We start from the raw sequence: 24,235 nt of genomic DNA on the forward strand, positions 1-24,235 counted from the left end.
ATGGTATCATGGCATAGACCATAAAGTCATGAATACCGTTATATATCGTGTATATCAATTTACACGCAATTCATTTTAACAGGACAACGACGTGACATTTGACGCCGCCATCTTGGCATAAGTGATGTCATATGTTTCCAATCCCGAAGTGGGTTTTTTCAGGAATCTACGTCCCTTTGAAAAAATGACGGCAAACGGCACCGCTTAATGTAGGTGTTTAACCTTTTCTCAGTATGTAATCTAAATATTCCATATATAGATTGATCATTTTTGATTTATGCCCAGAGGTATGTTTAGTATAGTAGTGACGTGTCTCTCTCTTTGTTGTGCCTAATGTCTTTTGTTGTATAATTCCTTTGATTTGAACTAATCATATTGTTCTTTTTATAAAATCGCTGTATAATTATATATTTTTGACTTTTATCTTTGACTCCCTTCAGCTGAAACCAGCACAGTATATTTTTTTCAATTTGCTTTTTACTTTAAGGAAACGTTTTCCATCGTTCCAAGTTACGTTTGCTTATATTTCTTCGGGATAGCCTTTGCAAAGAATTCAGCTTCATTGTTTAACGAGAAATCTTCAAAGTGTTATGACAATCCTTTTGCTTCCCAACTATTTTTTTTTTTTAGTTCTAGTGAACCTCTAAAATGTTATAACTTGACAGCGATGGAATGAAAAAATACATTTTCATAATCACAGAAACAAAACAAAACAAAAATAAAAATAAGAAAAAAGAAGAAGAGAAAAATTAAGAAGGAAGCGAAAGAAATATAGCCCCTAAGCCCCTAAATATAGAAAGAGGGAGGGGCAGGGGCAAACCTGGTTGTATCAAATGGCATTTCAGAAGACGAAATTCCAAAATTTTCTAGATCTTTCAACCTACGCTACCTAACTGGAATCATTCAACTATGGTCGGGCTAGCCTATATTCCGACCAGCACATGATTCAGCGACAAGCAAGCACAGACATCAGATCATTTTGAGTTATATTGATTGTTTTATTCTTCTTGTTTTGCCTTTTATAGTCTCCCTTGTCATCACACAATGGTGTCATGACACTTAGGGCACGGTTTATTTGATTCCTGTGTTACAAGTCACGTCATCTATGATAAGTGCAAAGGCAAATGCTGAATCAGCTTTTGTTTTCATGTTTTTAAGTTTGATATTGGCAAAGACTGATAGGTATTGTTTAAATAAATGTTTGTTGATATTGAATGTTTTATACATTAATAATTAGAGATCTGGCTAATTCATCGAAAACGTCTGTCTGGTTTTATTTAACATTACTTTATTACTTAATTCAACGGGAAGGCCTTTTATGGTGTAAATTAAGGTGAAGATCAATATTTTATTATGCGACTTAAAGTGAATACATTTAATGATGTAATTTGATGTGAAGATTTTTTGTAATGATGTAATTAGACGTAGAGATCATTGTATGAAGTAATTTAACGTAAGTTATAATTATATTAGTTTTACGTGAATATTCTTATATTTTTTTTATTTTCAGTGTCATCTTATAAACTTTCGGATACGTTTGTTTTTCGTTCGGTTATATTAAGAAGATGAACACGTTACGGGAAACGATGCGATTTGTGGTTTGCATATTCGCAATAAATCAAGACTAAATGAAGAATGTCTCAAAATATAAACGGACGGTATGGCACCTTGCGGTCTACTCAAATATGTCATTGATCTTAAATGTGAAATTCTAGATGTGGATGTATACCACTCCATCTGGAATGGATGTATAACACTCCATCTGGAAACATAACAAAATGCTAAAAGACTTCTTTATCGTTCATTTATTTATGCATAAAATACTTCAACAGAGTGAACCAATATATATTATAACAGATTTAGAAAAGAACAGTTTCATATATAATAAGCGACATGATTCCTAAAATACTCTTTACAAATGACAACCGGTTTCCGGTCAATCCTTGGAATAACTTTTCACAAGATGGATCGTTCTCCTATCGACCTGGCGCAGATTCAAACTACTGTCTTATCTAGAGATGTATTCCACTTGTATGTCAGAGACAATAGGTTCCTTTGCTATATATGTATATTTATTTGTGTGGGTAAATCGATAAAACGTCTTTGTGAATCAATGGCCGAAAGGCAACAAATATATGAAACATCACGAACGAAATGTTCGATGTTTTTTGTACACAGTATAATGTACGGTTAAATCACTCGCTACCGTCTCGTTAAAACTATAGGGTAGCCTTGTGGTAAAAGCTCTACTCTATTTGAATTACACAGCAACATGCTACATTTATATTTTACTTACTGATTCGGCACTTTTCACAAAAGTATAATGACGAGTACTTTCAGACGCTTTCCAGAAATCCAAGACCACGGAAATATCAATAAATTTTAACATCACACCATGGATACAAAATTTCCTTAAAATAAAAAAGAAGAAGAAACAGTTTGAGTAGTAAAATGGGCAACAGCCCGATAAGCCAAATGTGATATTACTACCAAATCGTCTGTTAAGGCTACGAGTACTTCTACATCTGTCAATATTTGTATTGCTAGATACGAAAAGCTAAAATCGTCAAGTATTTGATATTTTAAACTTAACAACACCATACACTATCTTATTTAGGATAATGAATGCTGTTTTTATTGGTCTAGTAAAAAAAAAAATATTCGGAACTAACCAAGCTATACATTTTGCTTCGAGCCCTAGTTGTCACCTTGCCGAATATAGTTGCCCCTCTGCTTTCCATTACCATTATGAATGTCATTCGCGTATTTCGTCTTGGTACAAATTTTGAACTTAAGACAATATTTTACTTTGAATCACAAGTCAAAATATTTCGTTCGTAATTTTGGTGCCAATAAAGTAAAGATATGTAGGTTAATCATATACGGCAACAAATCCCAACAAGTGTACACATATCAATGGTGGTTTTCATGTCAACAAATGTTTACTAAGTGCTCCGAACGGAGATTAATCTCGAGGATTATTTGAGGGAATTTTTCAATCGTGTCAAAAAACAACCCCGATGTCTGTCTGAAGATTGGGATCTGGCTTGAACATTCGCCCGGAAAGCTTTCATTAATCCATGTTCTCATAATATTTTCCTTGGAAATTTCATTAAATCAACAAAAAATGAATTGCTTGCAGGACTGAGTTTATGATTAAAGTGGGGTGTGCACTTGACAAAAATCAATATGGTTACGACCAAGATAAAAATGAAATATTGTTAATGAATAGAGAATGAAACTCGCTTTTACTGATAAATGACTTCAAAGACGGCGTTTCCCAAATACTGGTATGTAAATTTTTGATTCTGCTTCAATAATCAAATATCGAACAAGAGGCCCAGGGGCCTTAACGGTCATCTGACTCTAAATTAAAACCCTTATATTATTGTAGTATGTATTCTCTCTAGCAAGTATATAGTGACACTGTTGGCCATGGTGGCCATCTTGGATTTCTGACTGACCCAATGAATAACAACACTTGGTCTGGACCATCTAAGGATAATATCTGGTAAGTTAGAGCTGAATCCCACCGGTGGAATTTGAGAAGAAGGTTGAAATAGGTGTTGTTCAGGAAAACCATGATTGCGCAATCATGTTACAAAATGGCCGCCATTGCTGCCATGTCAAAGTTTTTACGATGCCGAAAAAATAACAACACTTTGTTGGCCCTCCTTCCTTAACATCCTCACCAATTTCCAGCTCAATGGCACTAGTGGAACTGGAGAAGAAGTTTAAAATGTGTTTTTGAAGATGGCGGCTATGGCGGCCATCTTGGATTTCGGACCGGCCCGAAAAATAACAACACTTGGTTGGGATCATATCAGGATCATTTCAGGTAAGTTTCAGCTCAATAGCACTGGTGGAACTTGAGAAGAAGTTTAAACTGTGTTTTTCAAGATGGCGGCTATGGCGGCCATCTTGGATTTTGGACCGACCCGAAAAATAGCAACACTTGGTGGGGATCATCTCAGGATCATTTCAGGCAAGTTTCAGCCAAACAGCAATAGTGGAACTTGAGAAGAAGTTTAAAACGTGTTTTTCAAGATGGCGGCTATGGCGGCCATCTTGGATTTCGGACCGACCCGAAAAATAACAACACTTGGTTGGGATCATATCAGGATCATTTCAGGCAAGTTTCAGCTAAATAGCACTGGTGGAAATTGAAAAGAAGTTTAAAACGTGTTTTTCAAGATGGCGGCTATGGCGGCCATCTTGGATTTCGGACCGGCCCGAAAAATAACAATACTTGGTCGGGATCATATCAGGATCATTTCAGGCAAGTTTCAGCTCAATAGGACTGGTGGAACTTGAGAAGAAGTTTAAAATGTGTTTTTCAAGATGGCGGCCAAGGCGGCCATCTTGGATTTCGGACCGGCCTGAAAAATAACAACACTTGGTCGGGATCATATCAGGATCATTTCAGGCAAGTTTCAGCTCAATAGCACTGATGGAACGTGAGAAGAAGTTTAAAATGTGTTTTCAAAATGGCGGCTATGACGGCCATCTTGGATTTCGGACCGACCCGAAAAATAACAACACTTGGTCAGGACCATCTCAGGATCATTTCTGGTAAGTTTCAGCTTAATCTCGCTGGTGGAACTTGAGAAGAAGATTGAAATGTGAAAAGTTTACGCACGGCGCACGGCGCACGGCGGACGGCGTACGACGACGGACGAAGCATGATGGCTATAGGTCTTCGGGTCAGATGACCTAAAAAAGTATTGAAAACTCAAAACAAAAACTGCTTTTAAAAATCCAAAAGGCGTTACAGCAAATTCTGTGATAATTCGATAATATATATTCAAAGAAACTCCAATATAGGTTTGTAAAACGAGCAAAACGATCAAATGAATCATTAGCAAGTGTAACTGTTTTTGAAAATAAATGTATTTATCACAGCCCTTCTGGAAACGAGGAACTATGGTATATACTGCGTCCTATTGGGTCACTAAAAGGACATTATCAGTTCTCTTCTCTCTGAACACTCTAGGTCGCTAGTTTATAGCCCATGTGGGGCAGTTGCCTGGTACGGACTGTAGGCCGAGTGGTTAAAGTGTCCTGACACTTTATCACTAGCCCTCCACATCTGGGTTGGGAGTTCGAAACCCAGGTGGGGCAGTTGTCTGGTACTGACCGTAGGTCGATGGTTTTTCTCCGGGAACTCCGGCATTCCTCCACCTCAAAAACCAGGCACGTCCTTAAATGACACTGGCTGTTAATAGGACGTTAAAAAAATAGACCTAAACCAAACTTATTCTTTTGGCCTGAAGTCTATCAAATCGGTACTTTCCGTTCATTGTTCAATGTTCATATTTGAAGTTTGTAGTAAGGTCTGATTCGCTCGCTGCCAGTTAAATGTGACAGACCGACGTGTCACACTACCGTGTCAAAGTGTGACAGTTCATTGTGATTGCACTATAAAAGCATTCGTCTTTGGCCCAACCACTCGGGTTCTTTGTCTTCAAAAGTAAGGACGTACAACACTTCCTAGCCTGACTACCAAAGTATCATGCAATGACTGGAGTTTAAAGTAACCGATTTGAAAATCGCATGGAAGAGTCTTTTAAACACTAATTTCTTGAATGATTACAAGAACTTTTTCTAATCTTTTTCTAATTCCGGAAAGGTGTTGTATGTTCAAATCGTGTGTCGCCTTCAAACCTAGGCCTGTATAATACTCATATGTATTTTTTTGTTAATTAAGTGCACAACACAAACACGTACGTGACATCATTAAGTTATTGTTGTGTTTCTTTCCTTAATGCATATCGTGATGAATCTTAACCACTTTGATTTGACTTGACGTGCGCAAACGTAAGCTATAGAATGATAAATGTAATTATATTGAAACTATAAAGAAACGACAAAAAAGCTGTACCGAAATCACACTAGCACGACAGAACTTCAAAAATATCTTGATCTAAATATAGATACTTCATAAATAGATAAACAAAGAAAAAACAAGTCTATTTCCTGTAAAATCTAATTATAAATATTTCGAAACATATATATATATATATATATATATATATATGTCCAAATCAGTACTTTGAAGTAATTATCGATCTTTTTATCAACATCAAAGGGCTGATTATCGTAATATTGTGTGATCACACTGCGGTCTCCTGTCGGATAGAGGTTCTAAAAACATGGAGATGGTATCTCAGAACGAGGCAGATAATAAAACACAATCAGAAGAATACTATAAATGCTTTCTTTATGCATCGTTTGTTCTCAACGAACTTCCGTGGATTAAATTCTGTAAAATATCATAACTTTGTTAACAGGGTAGTGAGTTAACCTGTTCATATTTCGAGATGAAGTTTTGTCTTCTTTGTACAAATAACGGGGTGGTATTGTTTAAATATGATCATATGATTGTATTTGTATTCTTTGTGTCTTGATAAAGGGGCGGGTTGCCTCGAGAATGTTACATTTTTCATTGTCCACACTGTTAGAATTATTTCTTTGCCCATATATTCTGGTATACATAGTTAGGCCGATATGGACTTCCCTTTAGTTTGAGAGTCTTAGAGGGGTAGGGGGCCTGATATACAGATATATCCATTTTTGTACATACCTTATCCATGGCAACATGTATAGTTTTGGAAATACATAGATTCTGAACGGCCGCTATATTACTGACAATACAGGGGAACAACCAACCAATTGAAATTTTTTTTTTTGAAACAGCCCCTGTGTATAGAACGTTGAGCCAAGGATAAAATGTCTGGCAGCCACTGATTGGCCAGTATGTTATGAAGTGAGAAAATAGATATGTAGCCTGATAGGTAACTATCAATAAGAAATGTTGATATAAATTTCTTAAGTCCGATTGGTTTTTTTCCCAAAAGTTCACGTAATAATAGTAAACAGGTAAACATTTAAGATTTTTGAGAATTTTTACTGCGAAATTCACCTATTTTCAAAATGGCTACCCTGGAGAAAATTTGAGCTGAAGGACCCAACTTTTTTTTTTTGATTAGGTGTTATATCAGACCCTAAACTTTTGTTATAAACCATAATCGTCATATTTAATTCAAGCATTTGAATGAAATAATCCAAAACGTTAACACTAAGGTCTATGGGAAAACAATTGGTTGGTTGGTCTCTACAATACGTTAGCTCTTCCTACAATCTGATATGATACCTCTTTCCACTTTGGTGATTGCCATAACCATTGCCAAGGCAAAGCGCCACATTGTCATCAGTTACAGCTTTTAAATTATGCGACATTTTATTACCGGACAATGCAACACTGAAAATGAATTGATTTGTAAATAATTAATAATGTGTCATTGTAGATGCAGTTGGTTTGGGTGCAAATAAATCAATTTAATAATACTTATGAACACATGCACTCCCGATGAGACACAAACACTTCATCGCAAATAACCTCCCTCTAAAAATTTCAGTTGATGTCACGTTCACAAATTTAGAACCAGTGTGTATCGGGCATACTTATGAATATCGAACGTGATTGACTTGATATGTAAGGTACACTTGTACAATGTCACTTTGTAGACATTACATACAAAATGTAGAAAATGGATATAGTAAACGAGCACTGTAAACAAGGTATATCCGTTGTTTGATTTTATCTCTCTGAGTACTAATATTAGTTCCTGAGGCACCTCGGCCGTTCTGTCCTGAGGCACCTCGGCCGTTCTGTCCTGAGGCACCTCGGCCGTTCTGTCCTGAGGCACCTCGGCCGTTCTGTTCTGAGACACCTCGACCGTTCTGTCCTGAGGCACCTCGGCCGTTCTGTCCTGAGGCACCTCGGCCGTTCTGTCCTGAAACATCTCGACCGTTCTGTCCTGAAACATCTCGACCGTTCTGTCCTAAGAAAACTCGGCCGTTCTGTCCTGAAACACCACGACCGTTCTGTCCTGAAACACAACGACCGTTCTGTCCTGAAACATCTCGACCGTTCTGTCCTAAGAAAACTCGGCCGTTCTGTCCTGAAACACCACGACCGTTCTGTCCTGAAACACCACGACCGTTCTGTCCTGAAACATCTCGACCGTTCTGTCCTGAAACATCTCGACCGTTCTGTCCTAAGACAACTCGGTCATTCTGTCCTGAGACACAAATATCGTTCTGAAATATCAAAAAGTATTCATTCTATAAAAGTGATAGTGAAAATATCACTTTTGCTGATTTGACCAATCAAATTAATGATTCGAAAATACCAAAATAATTGACCAATCAGAAAGCCCGACATATATGTCAGCACCTGGACAGGGGGAACTACTTTTTTTGTTTACATTAGGCCTAGTTAGCATACGGGGTAGGTTTTTTTGTTGATAAAAAATGTAATAAACAGAATATCTAACAGTGTCTTCAGTAATACCAAATATGTTTCACTCGTGTGGCTAATATTTTGATATTTTTCACTCGTGCTGCGCACTCGTGAAAAATATCAAAATATTAGCCCACTCGTGAAATATATTTGGTATTACTGAAGACACTGTTAGATATCCTCTATATCTTGTGTTATGAAGTGTCTGAAATATGTGTCGAGTTAAAATAATCTTTTTTCAAAAACACTTGAACAACACCATTTTAAGATAATGGATTTGGTATAATTGTTTCATAACAAACAAAGAAATTGTATCAGAAATCTCTAAAATATTATCCCGAAAAATTCTGCTTTAAAATTGCGTACTGGAATGACATCGTTTACAATAAATCTTGAAAATTTTAAACTTTCGGCAAACCTCAACAATTCGATAGAGAATGAACGTTAACAACGGCAAATTCTGAACGTGCCAAAAACAAACAAAACGCTTCTTCAAATAACACGGATGATAATTGTATTAAAACTGTCTCCTAATACGTCGACAAGAAGGCAATCAATCAAATATGCAATCAATTATCTAGACCCGCTCTGTACAATGGTCCAATTCGATTGATGTACATCGATGTTCATTTCAACATGTGATATCGATCCGAATATCGAAATATACAACGGGGACGTAGTTATTACATCTGCCAGAATAAATGGTCACACAAAGCCAGGTAGCTGAACTCGATGATTTGAAGAAAAAACCAGGTAAAGTATATTTAAACAGCTGGCTTATGACGTCACCGAGACCATTTGTCATATCTCATTACATCACGTTCATATTGGAATATCGACATTTACAACAATAAACCTCTATTTAGCCGAGATGCTTTCTATTTCATCGACAAATCCATTATGGTAAAAAATTGACTCTATGAATACCCGTATCTGAGAAATGGTAAATATTGTATGCATACTTACTATGATAGGTGGCAGGGATTTTTGGGGCTCGGACATTTGAATTATTACTGGCGTAGTAAGTATGGCCCCTTACGTAATGCAAGCCAAGAGAAAGACCAATGTTAACAAAAAAGTTAGGCAATGGAACAATCCCGAAGTTTTCGTAAAATATGTTTTCGATCCCGTACAACAGCGATTTAGCTTATACAGTTGGCTTCATAACCTGTCATGTTCGGAACACTAGGTCGGGATATCGAGATTTTGTTTTTTGTTGTTTTTTTCCCCCTAAGTTTTGTTAGGGTTTTTTGATGACATAAAACAAAAAACGGAAAAAAAAGAAGAAAAAAAAAGTCGTACTTTTACCATTTGTCCTTAAAACATTTAGTGTAAATTCTAATAAAAAACGATGATTAGTTTTTTTTTAACTTTTAACTCCACGATATTGATTAACGGTGAATATCAGTTTCGCACATTACGTCACATCAGATCAAACACATGAATTTGGGCCATTAAATGTTATGGCGGTCGCCCTGGTAACCCCACGTCAGCGTGTATATAAATCATTATTAAAATCATTTAAAACCTGCACAAATAATATCAGATATCACTGAACCTACAACGAGCCGGATATTTACAGACAGAAGGGAGACAATATGTATAGAGAGATTAGTGTAAACAAATCGAATGCGGATGGCCTGTCACTGTCGTTCTCGACTGCCCTAACATTACAGGATTTAAAAATAAGATCTAAATTCTTCGTTGGTATTTATGTTATAATTTTTGTAATACCCTTTATCACCATGGATCGATAATGCGAATCCATTTCGAGCGCGTGATAATATGAATGACGAACGTACATGACTGTACCGGAACTTATTCCAGTATTGTGACGAGAGCGTATTCCAATAAATGTGACGAGAACGTACTCTGTTCATTGTGACGAGAATGTATTCCAATAACTGTGACGAGAACGTATTCCGATAAATGTGACGAGAGCGTACTGTAGTTATTGTGACGAGAATATATTCCAATAAATGTGACGAGAACGCACTCCAATAAATGTGACGAGAACGTATTCCAATAACTGTGACGAGAACGTATTCCGATACATGTGACGACAGCGTTCTCTAGTCATTGTAACGAGAATGTATTCCAATAAATGTGACGAGAACGTATTCCAATAAATGTGACGAGAACATATTCCAATAAATGTGACGAGAACATATCCCAATAAATGTGAAGAGAATGTACTCTAATCATTGTGACGAGAACGTATTCTAGTCAATGTGACGAGAATGTACTCTAATCATTGTGACGAGAATGAATTCCAGTCGTTGTGACGAGAACATGTTCAAATAAATGTGACGAGAACGTATTCCAATAAATGTGACGAGAACATATTTCAATAAATGTGACGAGAGCGCACTCCAATAAATGTGACGAGAACGTATTCCAATAAATGTGACGAGAACATATTTCAATAAATGTGACGAGAACACACTCCAATAAATGTGACGAGAATGTATTCCAATAAATGTGATGAGAACATACATGTTTTCCAGTAAATGTGACGAGAACGTAGTCCAATACATGTGACGAGAACGCACTTCAATAAATGTGACGAGAATGTATTCCAATAAATGTGACGAGAATGTATTCCAATAAATGTGACGAGAATGTATTCCAATAAATGTGACGAAAGTGTACTCTTATCATTGTGACGAGAACTTATTCCAATAAATGTGACGAGAGCGTATTCCAATATATGTGATGAGAACGTATTCCAATATATGTGACGAGAACATATTCCAATAAATGTGACGAGAACGTATTCCAATAAATGTGACGAGAACGCACTCCAATATATGTGACGAGAACGTATTCCAATACATGTGACGAGAACATATTCCAATAAATGTGACGAGAACATATTCCAATAAATGTGACGAGAACATATTCCAATAAATGTGACGAGAACGTATTCCAATATATGTGACGAGAACGTATTCCAATATATGTGACGAGAACGTATTCCAATATATGTGACGAGAACGTATTCCAATACATGTGACGAGAACGTATTCCAATAAATGTGACGAGAACGCACTCCAATAAATGTGACGTGAACGCACTCCAATAAATGTGACGAGAACGTATTCCAATACATGTGATGAGATCATACATGTATTCCAATAAATGTGACGAGAATGTATTCCAATAAATGTGACGAGAACGTATTCCGATAAATGTGACGAGAACGTACTCTAGTCATTGTGACGAGAACGTATTCCAATAAATGTGACGAGAACATATTCCAATAAATGTGACGAGAACATATCCCAATAAATGTGAAGAGAACATATCCCAATAAATGTGACGAGAACATATCCCAATAAATGTGAAGAGAATGTACTCTAATCATTGTGACGAGAACGTATTCTAATAAATGTGACGAGAATGTACTCTAATCATTGTGACGAGAACATGTTCAAATAAATGTGACGAGAACGTATTCCAATAAATGTGACGAGAACATATTCCAATAAATGTGACGAGAACATACATGTATTCCAGTAAATGTGACGAGAACGTAGTCCAATACATGTGACGAGAACGCACTCCAATAAATGTGACGAGAATGTACTCTAATCATTGTGACGAGAATGTATTCCAATAAATGTGACGAGAATGAATTCCAATAAATGTGACGAAAGTGTACTCTTATCATTGTGACGAGAACGTATTCCAATAAATGTGACGAGAACGTATTCCAATATATGTGACGAGAACGTATTCCAATATATGTGACGAGAACGTATTCCAATACATGTGACGAGAACGTATTCCAATAAATGTGACGAGAACGCACTCCAATAAATGTGACGAGAACGTATTCCAATAAATGTGACGAGAACGTATTCCAATAAATGTGACGAGAACGTATTCCAATACATGTGACGAGAACGTATTCCAATAAATGTGACGAGAACGCACTCCAATAAATGTGACGAGAATGTATTCCAATAAATGTGACGAGAATGTATTCCAATAAATGTGATGAGAACATATTCCAATAAATGTGACGATAACGTATTCCGATAAATGTGACGAGAACGTACTCTAGTCATTGTGACGAGAATGTATTCCAGTCATTGTGACGATAAATCTATTCAATTAATATGAGAACGCATTCCACTGTTGTTAAATAGAACATATTCCAGTATTAATTTTTCATAAATGTCACCACAAATGTTGACCATAAAAAGCAACACAACTTGGATAATATTTTCCGAAAAAAATATTTCCATGTATTGAATAGTCAAAACCCATAACAAGAAGAAATATGAGTTAGTTGTGATTGCAAGACTAAGCTTTCGACCAAATGCTGGTATTTTATTAAATTTGACTCATTAGATAGTTAACTTACTAATCTATAGATAGAAACGTCTTCTTTTCTATCTATGTTCAATTGCGAGTGTAATGATGCGTTTTGATGAAGAAAAATCGATACCAGTCAAATATCTGTCTTTACGTGTATGTTCTAGATATTATTTGTCGTGTTGTGGCAGATTCCTTATCCATGTGTAATATTAAGTTGATTTGGCCTATTTAGAAAAGGGATATTTCATGTTAAGTATTTGAAGCTGAACGGAATTTTTGACTTTGAGTGAAAAGAACAAAAACAAAAACAAAAACAAAAACAAAACAAAAAACAAACAAAAAAAGAGAAAGCGAGAAATTAAAAAAAATAAATAAAAAGAAAGAAAATTGTTTCACATTAGAAGATGCATCTATGCATGAACATTTTGTTTTTTGACAGCAAGAACTTTTGATTCTTTATCTATATATATGATACGGTAAACGGTACACTTTAGCCCCTTGTTGCGGACGCTTTCGGATATCATATCAAACCAGAACATATATAAGGTCATAGAATTTCTTAAATGAATGGAAGCATGAGATATAACGCAGTCGGTTAATCACAATGACAAGCGGGGTAAACTCTAGTATTCGCCGAATAAATCTTTAGAATAAAATATTACGATAAAAAATGAAACTTTAATATAAATGCGCCCGTTAGTTTGCTCCCCCTATGAAGATATCAACAACAGTTCTCGACATGTTTTCGCGCCGAACGAATACACAATTGTAAATAAAACCGGACTTCTGACTCAAAATCTATGGAACTCGTTATGAGCTTTCGTAATTAATGGAAAGTCTTAGTTTTATGATATGTTTTTTTTTTAAATTATTAGGCTTGATAATATTTTCCAACGATGATGTTTACAGTTAAAGTCGCTTTAAGTAATTTCCAGAACAATTCAATTATTGATTTCTTGTCAACACAGAAACAACGCGGTAACTTATTGTGATGTCGGTGCATGTTGGGATTTCAAAAACATTCTTTGTATTCAAATTAGGACAGAGCTCTATAGACTCGGTCCACAGACGTCACGATTCTCGCGAATGCTTCATCTTTTAATAAATATGTAAATGAACTTATGCATTATGTATATCTTAAACTGTGTCAAATCGTGATTGTGAACGTGTGATTCCGTAATTGGAAAAGCTGGATTATTGCAGGGTTAGGTGGTGTATATAATGGTGCCTTAACGGAATAAGGGTAATTTATTTTTGCATGGTTTTGTTAAAATGATATAAATAAAAATAAACCTCATCCTCGTCACCAGATCAAAAACAATACAACAACGCTGATACAAGGAGCAGCAACATCAGAGACCCTAAGAGAAAAAAAATAACAAAAGGAAAGAAAACAAAAGGAACTGAGGAGACACCAAAACAGAAAGAAACAGAAACAACTGGAACTGAGGAGACACCAAAACAAAACAAAACAACAGGAACTGAGGAGACACCAAAACAAAACAAAACAACAGGAACTGAGGAGACACCAAAACAGAAAGAAACAGAAACAACAAGAACTGTAGAGACACCAAAACAAAACAAAACAACAGGAACTGAGGAGACACCAAAACAGAAGGAAGGACAACAACAGGGACAGAGGAGACACCAAAACTAATTGAAAGACAACATCTGGAACTGAGGAGACACCAAAACCAAAGGATAAAACAACAACAGGAACTGAGGAGACACCAAAACCAAAGGATAAAACAACATCATGAACTGATGTGACATCAAAACAAGAAAGATATCAACAGGAACTGAGGAGACACCAAAACAAAAGGAAAGATATCAACAGGAATTCAGGAGACATCATAGCAAAAGGAAAAATATCAACAGGAACTGAGGAGACACCAAAACTAAAGGAAAGATATCAACAGGAACTGAGGAGACACCAAAACAAAAGAAAAGACAACAACAGAAACTGAGGAGACACCAAAACTAAAGGAGAGACAACAACAGGAACTGAGGAGACACCAAAACTAAAGGAAAGATATCAACAGGAACTGAGGAGACACCAAAACTAAAGGAGAGACAACAACAGGAACTGAGGAGACACCAAAACTAAAGGAAAGATATCAACAGGAACTGAGGAGACACCAAAACTAAAGGAGAGACAACAACAGGAACTGAGGAGACATCAAAACTAAAGGAAGGATATCAACAGGAACTGAGGAGACATCAAAACAAAAGGAGAGACAACAACAGGAATTCAGGAGGCATCATAGCAAAAGGAAAAATAACATCACAAACCGAGAAGACATCACGAAAAAACAAAAGTAAAGGCAATAATAAGAACTCAGGAGACACCAAAGCAATAGGAAAAACAACAAGGGGAACTGAGGAGACGCCAAAACAAAAGTAAAGACAACAATAAGAACTCAGAAGACACCAAAAAACAACATCAAAAACCGAGAAGACATCAAGACAGAACAAAAGACAATAGCATGAACCAAGGAGACAGAAAAACAAAAGGACGGACAACAACAGAAACTGAGAAGACACCGAAGCAAAAGGAAAGACGTTAACAAAAATTGAGGAGAAATAAAAACAAACTCATTGAGTTGCGCCCAAACACACTCACACACCCTCACACACACATATAATAAGGAATAAGTTCTTCAATCTAGGATCAGAGTGGGCCGACCTATCATCGTTGGACGTAGATCATTATGAGCACAATAGTTTACTTAATTACAGATTTAAACCTCCCAGGACGTTAAGTGTCATCGAGATTGACTTACCCATGACAACATACAATCCAGACAGCGAAATACGTCTGTTAAAATCAATCTTTTGTATTGCAAGGTACAGAAGAATCGTTAAAATGAAGGTGTCTAGACTTTTTTTGTCAATATCATAAGACATGCCATTTGTATGGTTGAACGGTCCTTCCACAGAGTCAGATGTTTGAAGTTCACGTTATTCGGTCAACTCATGGTCTTGGTTATTAGAGACAGTGGCGTTAAGGATATTTAAACTCGTCAAATTCAAACCGCGATCAAACGCATTTTTATTGACGCAGAAGGCTGGAAACGGCGATCAAACGAATTAAAATCGATGAAGAAGTCTGTTTTCATTTTTTCTCATCCTGAGCTCATCATACTTAACGCATTCTTCTCCAGATTTGGGCTTTCTTGGAACTTAAGATAACATGTTAAAAGAGGATAGATCACAATTATTTACATATTATATCATTGATTCAATGAACATTTCCTGCGTCGGTTTATTGTTTTAAAAAATATCAGAAAAATAAAAACATGTCGTTGTCGGCGCTTAGCTGAATATATAGATTTCCTAACTAAATGTCAGTCAATTTGTCTGATGCGTGACGTCACTGCCTGCAAAGTAACTTCAGAAGATAGGTTCTACCGACATAAAACTTTAATCAAATTATTATTTTTGACAAGTGGAGGTAGAAGTAGAATGTTAAGAAATCAATGTTTCTCTCTTATTCCTACTATTAATCTGTTGGTTGCGTGCCTGAGATAATTACCTTCGTAATGACGTCATCGAAGACTATATTCCGGCCTTCATTTTCTCTAATACCTCAATATAAATTCAGCTGAAACTCAAGATAACATAGCACAATGGCAGGTTCATTAACAGACGTCATACATGACGTAGCAGTCTTTGCGGATTAATCTATATGTAAATGACTGTGTTGCTTCATCGCAGCCAGCCTAAATGGAGATTCCTTTAGAATGGGATAAGACCGCTCTATTTTCATTCATTTGCGGCAAATAAATGCTCTCTACCCGATCTGATGGAGGGCTGGAAGGTGTAGGGCTACAATTTCTCACGTCTATTCATTAAGACACATGATGTGTCTTTTGAAACTGATTGCATTAAGGTTAAATGTGACTTTCACGTAGCAAATATGGCCTCTCTCACTCAGCTGAAGGCGCTAGCTTCTTTGGTTCACTAGATAGAGTTGTGGCTTACCATAGCGAAGACCGAGTTCGATTCCTGCCGGGACACTCGGCAGAAATGTTTATTATCCTTGTTCTCTGACATTGGCGCATAGCGCAAACCCGTGATTTTGGTATTAAGAGTATCGGTTGAAATTTTGGCAATGGCAAGAAAATCATAATTAGTGTAAACGGGTCTCTGTGGTTTGTAAATAGTGTTAAATAGGTGTCTTTCATCCAGATTATAGAGCATGCTGCTTTGGGTAAAATTAGTAGAGCCAGAGATTATCACTCCAGAGATCTGGGTTTGTTTCCTCTCAGGGCACTTGCCAAGAGTGTGTATTTTTCCTGTTCTGGCGCAATTGCAACTGAATGAATCAAAAGAATGTTACAGGAAACACGGTTTCATCTCAGGTGTTAACTCATTACAATGAAAAAAATGGGCCCTGCTGAATCGTCTTCAATGTTTCCATTTGGTGAAAACGGCTATGAACTCCTCGTTAAATGTATTCCACTAATTATAGCCTTTTCTTGTCAACACTCCTGATAGTTTAATCACGTGCATTGAAGGAAACAGTAAACAGCTTTGTCACCGATTTCAACAATTGCCACCTGTGTTAACAGCATTTTTCTCTAAAAATAATAATCTTTAATTTGTCGCAAAGTTGGTGCATTGTTGACAGTAGCAATGATTTATTAATTTTGCTCTTTTTCAGAACGTGTTAATTTCGTTCCAACTCGGTACCATATTCAAAACTACCAAAAAACATTCTAGAAAAACAAATTAACGTCGACCAACGTGTGACGATTCTATTGGTTTCGTGATTTGAAGTCTTTATTTAAAAACATATTGATCCAGTTAACCGAACTCAAATCTATGTGGACACTGGAAACTCAATTCAGATGCTTCATTTAAATCCACAAGAAGGAGTAAATTACTTTACTGTTGTTGTTGTTGTTGCTGCTGTTGTTGTTGTTATTGTCGTGGTGGTGTTAAGTTAAGATAAAATTGCGCAAATATTTGATGTAATGAATTCGAATAAAACCATACTCTGATGTTGTCGCTGATTGAAATATTGTCCTTTTGCTGATACAGAACTCTAGCTTTGGGCGCATCAGAAGAGAAATGCGATGTGTTTCAATTCCAACATTTTCATGAAAGTCTATTTAAGCTTCCTCATGAAGTAGATTTTCCTCCGTCTTTTTTCGGCATAGCCGTATAATTTTCTTTTGTTCCCGGATATGACGCGACAGGTGGCGTTACTGGTCAAGATGAAGTATGTGATTGGTCAATGTAGTGGTAAATGCAAAATGCAGACATGCAGTTAAAGACGAAACAAAATTAAGATTGAATGCAAGCTGAATAAGTTCAAATTCTAGTGACACATTAATAGAATCATATTTCCTGATTCAAATGCAGTCTTATTATCACCAAAAATGATTCAAACTGATATAATTTTGTTATCCGTGCTGAAACTGCGCATTTATTAATTAGTTCGTTAATGTATTTTACCAGCAGTTTTACATTATAACCACCAGCATTAAAACTATGCCGTTTATCTTTTTTAAAGATATTTCTTGTTTAGAGATAAATTTGAAGGAATTACAATGGTTCTGCTGATACTTTTTCAATAGTTTCTATTTAAGTATACGATCAATTCATCAGCGCCAGAACTGTAAATACATATGTATAATATACGGACGATTTCACCACCTTATCCGACCGCTGAACTGTAAATAACACTCGCTACAGCGATGTCTCATTATGTGTTTCATTGGGCGAAAGTTGGATTGTGTGCCGATGTCACGTGACGCGTTGGCCTAAACACCGACATTTAATTGACGGCCACGACAAGGCAGATTAATAAAGGTAGTTATAAGTCAGTTAATGTCACTGTTCGAGGTCAGATATGTACTTGACGGTCATTACAGAACGATCAAGTTCGCTCAATCGATCAGCGAGGTGCCCACGCGCTCATTAGGGTATGACCGCTGACTCGCCGATGACAAAGTATGAAATTATATATTGTTGATAAAGTCTTTTTTTTTCAAAATTGCCATGATTGAAATGCTAGTCAACTACATGTATACAAGTTGTTTTTGTTTTTTAGTTTTTTAGTTTTTGTTCCATTTATAATATTTTATCATGTGGTACTATGAAACTAACATTAAATGAAAAAGAAAAACGTAGATCAGTTTTGGATTTCCCCTAAGATGCATGATCAAATGTTTAATTGAAGCAACAAAAATATTGTTTGTTACTGCTAAAAAATATATACAGCTAATATCAAATAATGGATACAAACATGTAGCTGTTTCATCCTTCTATAACTCGTCAGTTTCGCTAAGGGCCAAAAGTGTGAATTCTTAGAATGGTCCAGGAAATGCACAAGGGAAATATTGCGCACTTATTACAATTTAAACACTTCCATGCATTTTGAATATTGGATAACTTCAAAAGAATATGCTATAAGATATGACACCTGGTGAGAATTTTAAAATGGCATACAGGTTAACGGCAAGCTTAAGAGATATAGGTCCACCAGCAGAGTTTACAAGCAAGCCATTCGTAAGTAGATATTGGCATCAAAGTGAAAACCATATTGATCCGAAGGAAAAGGTTTACGAATTAATGAAATACAACTGCCGTGTAACATAATCATATTTGGAGGTATTACACAAATATCGATATGTTTAACAGCAGACACGTCTATTATGCACAACCTCTGGAGGCATTTAAATGACAGATGGCTATATTCGTTTCATTTTTAAATTTTCTGTCTAACCAGCAAAATAGTTGCCTGCGAGTGAAAAATATTTGTATACCCATACCAAATCATTCGATCTTTGATAATGGGTAATGATTTTATGGGTCACAGGGTGGCAATCGGAAATTTTTATGCCAAAGCATACAGATATATGATTTTTCGATTATGTTCTGTTTTCTTCCATTTTAAAATATTTGTCTTTTTAACTAACGTCTTAAAAAGCACTATAGCTGTATGTGTAAATTTGTTGAAAAATTATCGTAAAACATATATGAGCAATAACTATTTTTTGCTTATTTTGATATTACTATTATTACAGCATATGGCCTATCACTTCTTCTTTGAATGTCAATCTTACACAAATGCTCGAGTTGTGCTTTTAAATCATTTAAGTGATTTAGATATAAATATATCTTTAAGATTATTACTTTTTGGAAATGAAAATATGTCTTTGGATTTAAATTGTGTTGTATTTAACAAAGTACAAAATTTTATAAAATCCAGCGGAAGATTTTAACAAGATTTTAACAATATTTAACATGTTTGAAAATTTTATTGACTTTTTTATATTATTTTGTGTGAGTGCCTAATGTTATGTAGGCCTATATCTCTTTCGTACTGCAGTTGATCAGTCTGTAATATCGTCTGTTGTCTATGTAACTATTGTAAGGAAATGGCTTCATAAGTTGTAATAACTTGTGCCAAATCCTATTTGCAAATATGTGTAAATAAAATATGTTTAAAGTCAAAAAAGTGAAAAATAATAAAGCAATTTACCAACCACGCAATCTTGCTATCAGACTATTGTCGCTGCCTAATGGCTAAATGCCTTGTATAATTATATATGTATAATCATGGGTAATTTACATCGCGTTTTGCGTAGGTATATGAATGACTGACTTCCTATAATGATCTGTTTTGAAATAACTACCTGATGAGTCGTTTACATATAACATTTTAATCAATTTAAACCATACGTGTCCTTTATCGATATTTTTTTTTAGATATTTACGTTCCATTGGCTAGCGTTGATTTTCATATCAATTGTATAGTCGTAAATTATTGTGCTTTACACAACTGTTTTAATCCGTTTTATATTAAAATGGGAATAACAACCACTCCAAAAGAAATGTTTATGGTAGTCCTATTTTCATTGGAATTTCCATTTACTCGGTCACAACCCAAATAAATCATGTTTACTTCAGATTAATCTCTCTATATCAGATACCTTAGAATGACATAGAATTGTTTGACCTTTGAGAATGGTCGTTGTCAATAAATCGATAAAATTTTATAGGCAGAATATCGATCATAGAATATTTAATTCACAGAGATGTATAAATATTTTCATTATAAGTTTGTTAAATTATTCATCGATCTTATGTCCTCGGCTCTTGTATATATGTACAGTATGAAATTATCACTGACCTAGATATCTTTTCACGAATGTGGCCTAACCCCGGGTTTGACCCAGATTTATGAGGCCGGTGTCGTCGTCGTTGAAACAGAAGACGCCCCTCCTTTTGGAACACCATACAAATCTGTATTTTCTGTTTATATTTTTACCCTCGTATTTTAAGTGTCACTGTTCATTGTTGATCTGTACTTGTTTTGTGATCATCAAACGAGCTAAAACGCATGTAATTACTTATTTCCCATCATTAACAGTCAATAAAAATTGCCGACTTAACCCCCTAGTTGCATTCAGACCAAGTCACATTTTTTTTTCAATGAAATTCGTTATCCCTATACTTAGAATAAATTGAATCGTATTGTTCCGGGGCTATGTCCTTACAACGTTTAAATCATGAAGTATGTTTCCAGGTTGACATTAGCGAAATGATGTGAAAGAGAAGCAGCTAAAGCTCTCAAGTGATGATATGGGGAAGGGAAGGTAAAACACACTGGATATACAATGTTGTATATATGTAGTAGTCTCATTTCAACAGTCGAGTATAAAACACAAAACAGTTTTGTGTTTATAATATTAAACCCAATTCTCCATGACTGTAGCTACCAACAATTCGTCAACGTTTGACGTTGTAGCACGTAATGATTTCACATCTTCCTCCATAGTAGATATCTATATGTCTACCAACGTAAAGTACACGTATTTGTCTAGATACATAATTAACGATCCCAGGACAGTTCACCGTCAGTACAGAATTATCTGTAGCTGAAAAATCTCAGCACCTTACACTCACCGTCGATTCTCATAAATAATACAAGTGTGCGACCGGCCATCCGTGCTGATAATAGGCATTGGCGAAGACTCGCTGTCCCTGGCAAGCATGGCCAATTGTCTCATCGGCAATGTCAACTTCGTTGTGAGGTCAGGATGCAACCAAGGATGGTGTAACTCTTATTGAATCAGTCATCCATCGTGTGTTGGTTCTGTACTGTAAAATACATCATATTGGTGTCTAGAGAAATAATTCAATAAGGATTTGTTCCTTAAGTTTTGCCTGCTCTGTTTGCATCCTATATTAATTGGATTAACATTTAATGTCCAATTCCCAATGCATCCAAGCGATTGTAAAATTCCATTCTACATGCGTACAGGTGTGACAACATTAGCCATTGTGTAAATTTCAAGATTTCTTGGACATAGACCATGGGAACATTGTTGGTAAATTCCCAAACTGCTTCGTATACAATGTACACGCTTATCAAGCACCGAAATAGATTCCAATGGTCAACATACAGCAGTTTCTTGTGGTTTTTTTCATTCCAGTCCGTCTAGTAATTCATTAATATATCGAGAATACTATCAACGGCATTTTTGAAAGTTTAAATTGTTTTTTGCGCTTTTCGCAGTGAAGACATTCCACAAAAGTATTTTTGTGTTAATTGTAATTTGTGTATATTGTAATATAACAATTGAAGAACAAGTAATTTCAACTTAATTACTTGGCCTGGATGAACGCCCACGAGGGCTCTTATTGTGGGAAGAAACTAGTATACACAGAGAAAACCCACGTGGTCGGGCAGGTGACCGCATACCTTTCACGTCGATGAGGGGAATCGAACCCCTGCCGCCTAGGTGGAAGGCAAATGTGTTACCACCGTGCCACCCGACCAACTACAATATTGTGGTGATCAGTTTATTTTATGTTATGAGATAAAATTTTAATGCGTCAGAATAAAGTTACAGTTAACAATTGTACTGTTAATATTTTTACGCAAATTCCAGAAAAAATAACATTTGTACGAAAACATTTACCATTTTGGTAAAAATTCAGGAAATTAATCACTGTTTAATGAAATGAATGCATTCTTGTTGAAATTTAAGGGAATTTTTAAGGCCGCCATCAACATAGCAAATAAAAATGGATCGTGAAAACACCATAGTAATATTGATGTAGACATAACGAAAACCTAACACCTAACACTGCGGGTTATGATGTAACAGCGGTCATGAAGAGTAACCAAGGCTCAATAATTAATTCAATAATGTCCTACTCAAATGATTCACTGTATCATTATTACAGAGGAAGATTTCAATAACACCAGGGTGTATTAACCTTGTCTAAGTGTATTGCATCATAATTATATCATGATTATATCATAATTATATCGTGATTCTTAGTTATGCAATTGTATTGGAAAAGATCATTAAAACCTGGCATGTTATTGACGTATGGCATGTTGTTGACAATCACTCGTATTAACCGTATTCTAGGTAGTAACTGAAGCTATAGAATTCCATATGGTTGATTACATTGAATAACTAGATTATTATTTTTATGAAACGTACGTTTTTCCCTTGTCGATTCCACATTATGAATATTTATGTAAAATCTAACGTTTACAGATGAAACATTAATTGTCTGAAACTGCAACCGTTAATTGTTGATTATAATGTCGACCATGGTGCAATTATCAATATCCTTCGTCGGAACAGAAAATAACGACGGTTTATTTTGTGAAATTATCTGTGCGTTCATTTATTGGGTTCGACCAGTTCTAACGGTACGAATCTGTTGTTCTCGTAATGGAACGCGCTGTACCAGCAGAACCGAACCGTGGATCGTTTTATCAAATGTACCACTTGGATCCAAGATGGCGGAACTGTGATTATTCATTTGTCATGCCAGAGACCTTTTGTTAAAAACGAAACGGGGACTCTCCCTTTTCGATGAAGTTTTATAAGTTATAGAAGTCGGTGTTTGACAGAATTATTCAGGCATTGATTTTACATCCGTTTCATTGAAAAAAGGGAAATACTCAGTTTTTATGTTTTCAGCGAGTGACGGCCGCTATGTTGGGAACTCTAACTATGACGTAGGAATAGACAATCTAACTATGACGTAAGAATAGACAATCTAACTATGACGTAAGAATAGACAATCTAATTATGACGTAAGAATAGACAATCTAACTATGACGTAAGAATAGACAATCTAACTATGACGTAAGAATAGACAATCTAACTATGACGTAAGAATAGACAATCTAACTATGACGTAGGAAAAGACAATCAAACTATGACGTAGGAATAGACAATCTAACTATGACGTAGGAATAGAAATCTAACTGTGTGCGTGGTTCGACTCTCCCTAACCGTGTCAGTTTGTTTCTCGGGAAACTGAGAAGCGGGCGGGTCTGAATTGTCGTGGTTGTGTCTTGGGCAAGACACTCTACCCTTATTGCTCTGGGTAGCATGCGACGGGCCTTCTGCGTTCAGTGACGAGGTCTACACCAACTACTACAAGGAGACCCCCCTTCAAAATTATCCTGACTGTTCACGGACCGATAAACACAGCAAACAAACAAACAAAAGTTAACCTGGAAAAACGAATAAAGAATATCAAAATCAAGATAAGATAATCTGACGTCATAGACATGTGTACAGTTATCAGATATTTATTTGTCATATTTTCGAG

General features: G+C 35.9%; 1 protein-coding gene across 1 annotated transcript; it reads right to left on the reverse strand.

The window, feature by feature from the left end:
- Window positions 1–7,530: 7,530 nt before the first annotated feature.
- LOC117343505 (N66 matrix protein-like) lies at window positions 7,531–16,687 on the reverse strand. Its single transcript, XM_033905880.1, has 2 exons — window positions 16,616–16,687; window positions 7,531–8,103 (listed from the first exon to the last, which is right to left on the reverse strand). Exons 1-2 carry the CDS (start codon window positions 16,685–16,687, stop codon window positions 7,531–7,533), a joined length of 645 nt encoding a protein of 214 aa, XP_033761771.1.
- Window positions 16,688–24,235: the final 7,548 nt, after the last annotated feature.

Source organism: Pecten maximus, chromosome 2 (genome assembly GCF_902652985.1).
Source record: "Pecten maximus chromosome 2, xPecMax1.1, whole genome shotgun sequence".
Classification (NCBI taxonomy): Eukaryota; Metazoa; Mollusca; class Bivalvia; order Pectinida; family Pectinidae; genus Pecten; species Pecten maximus.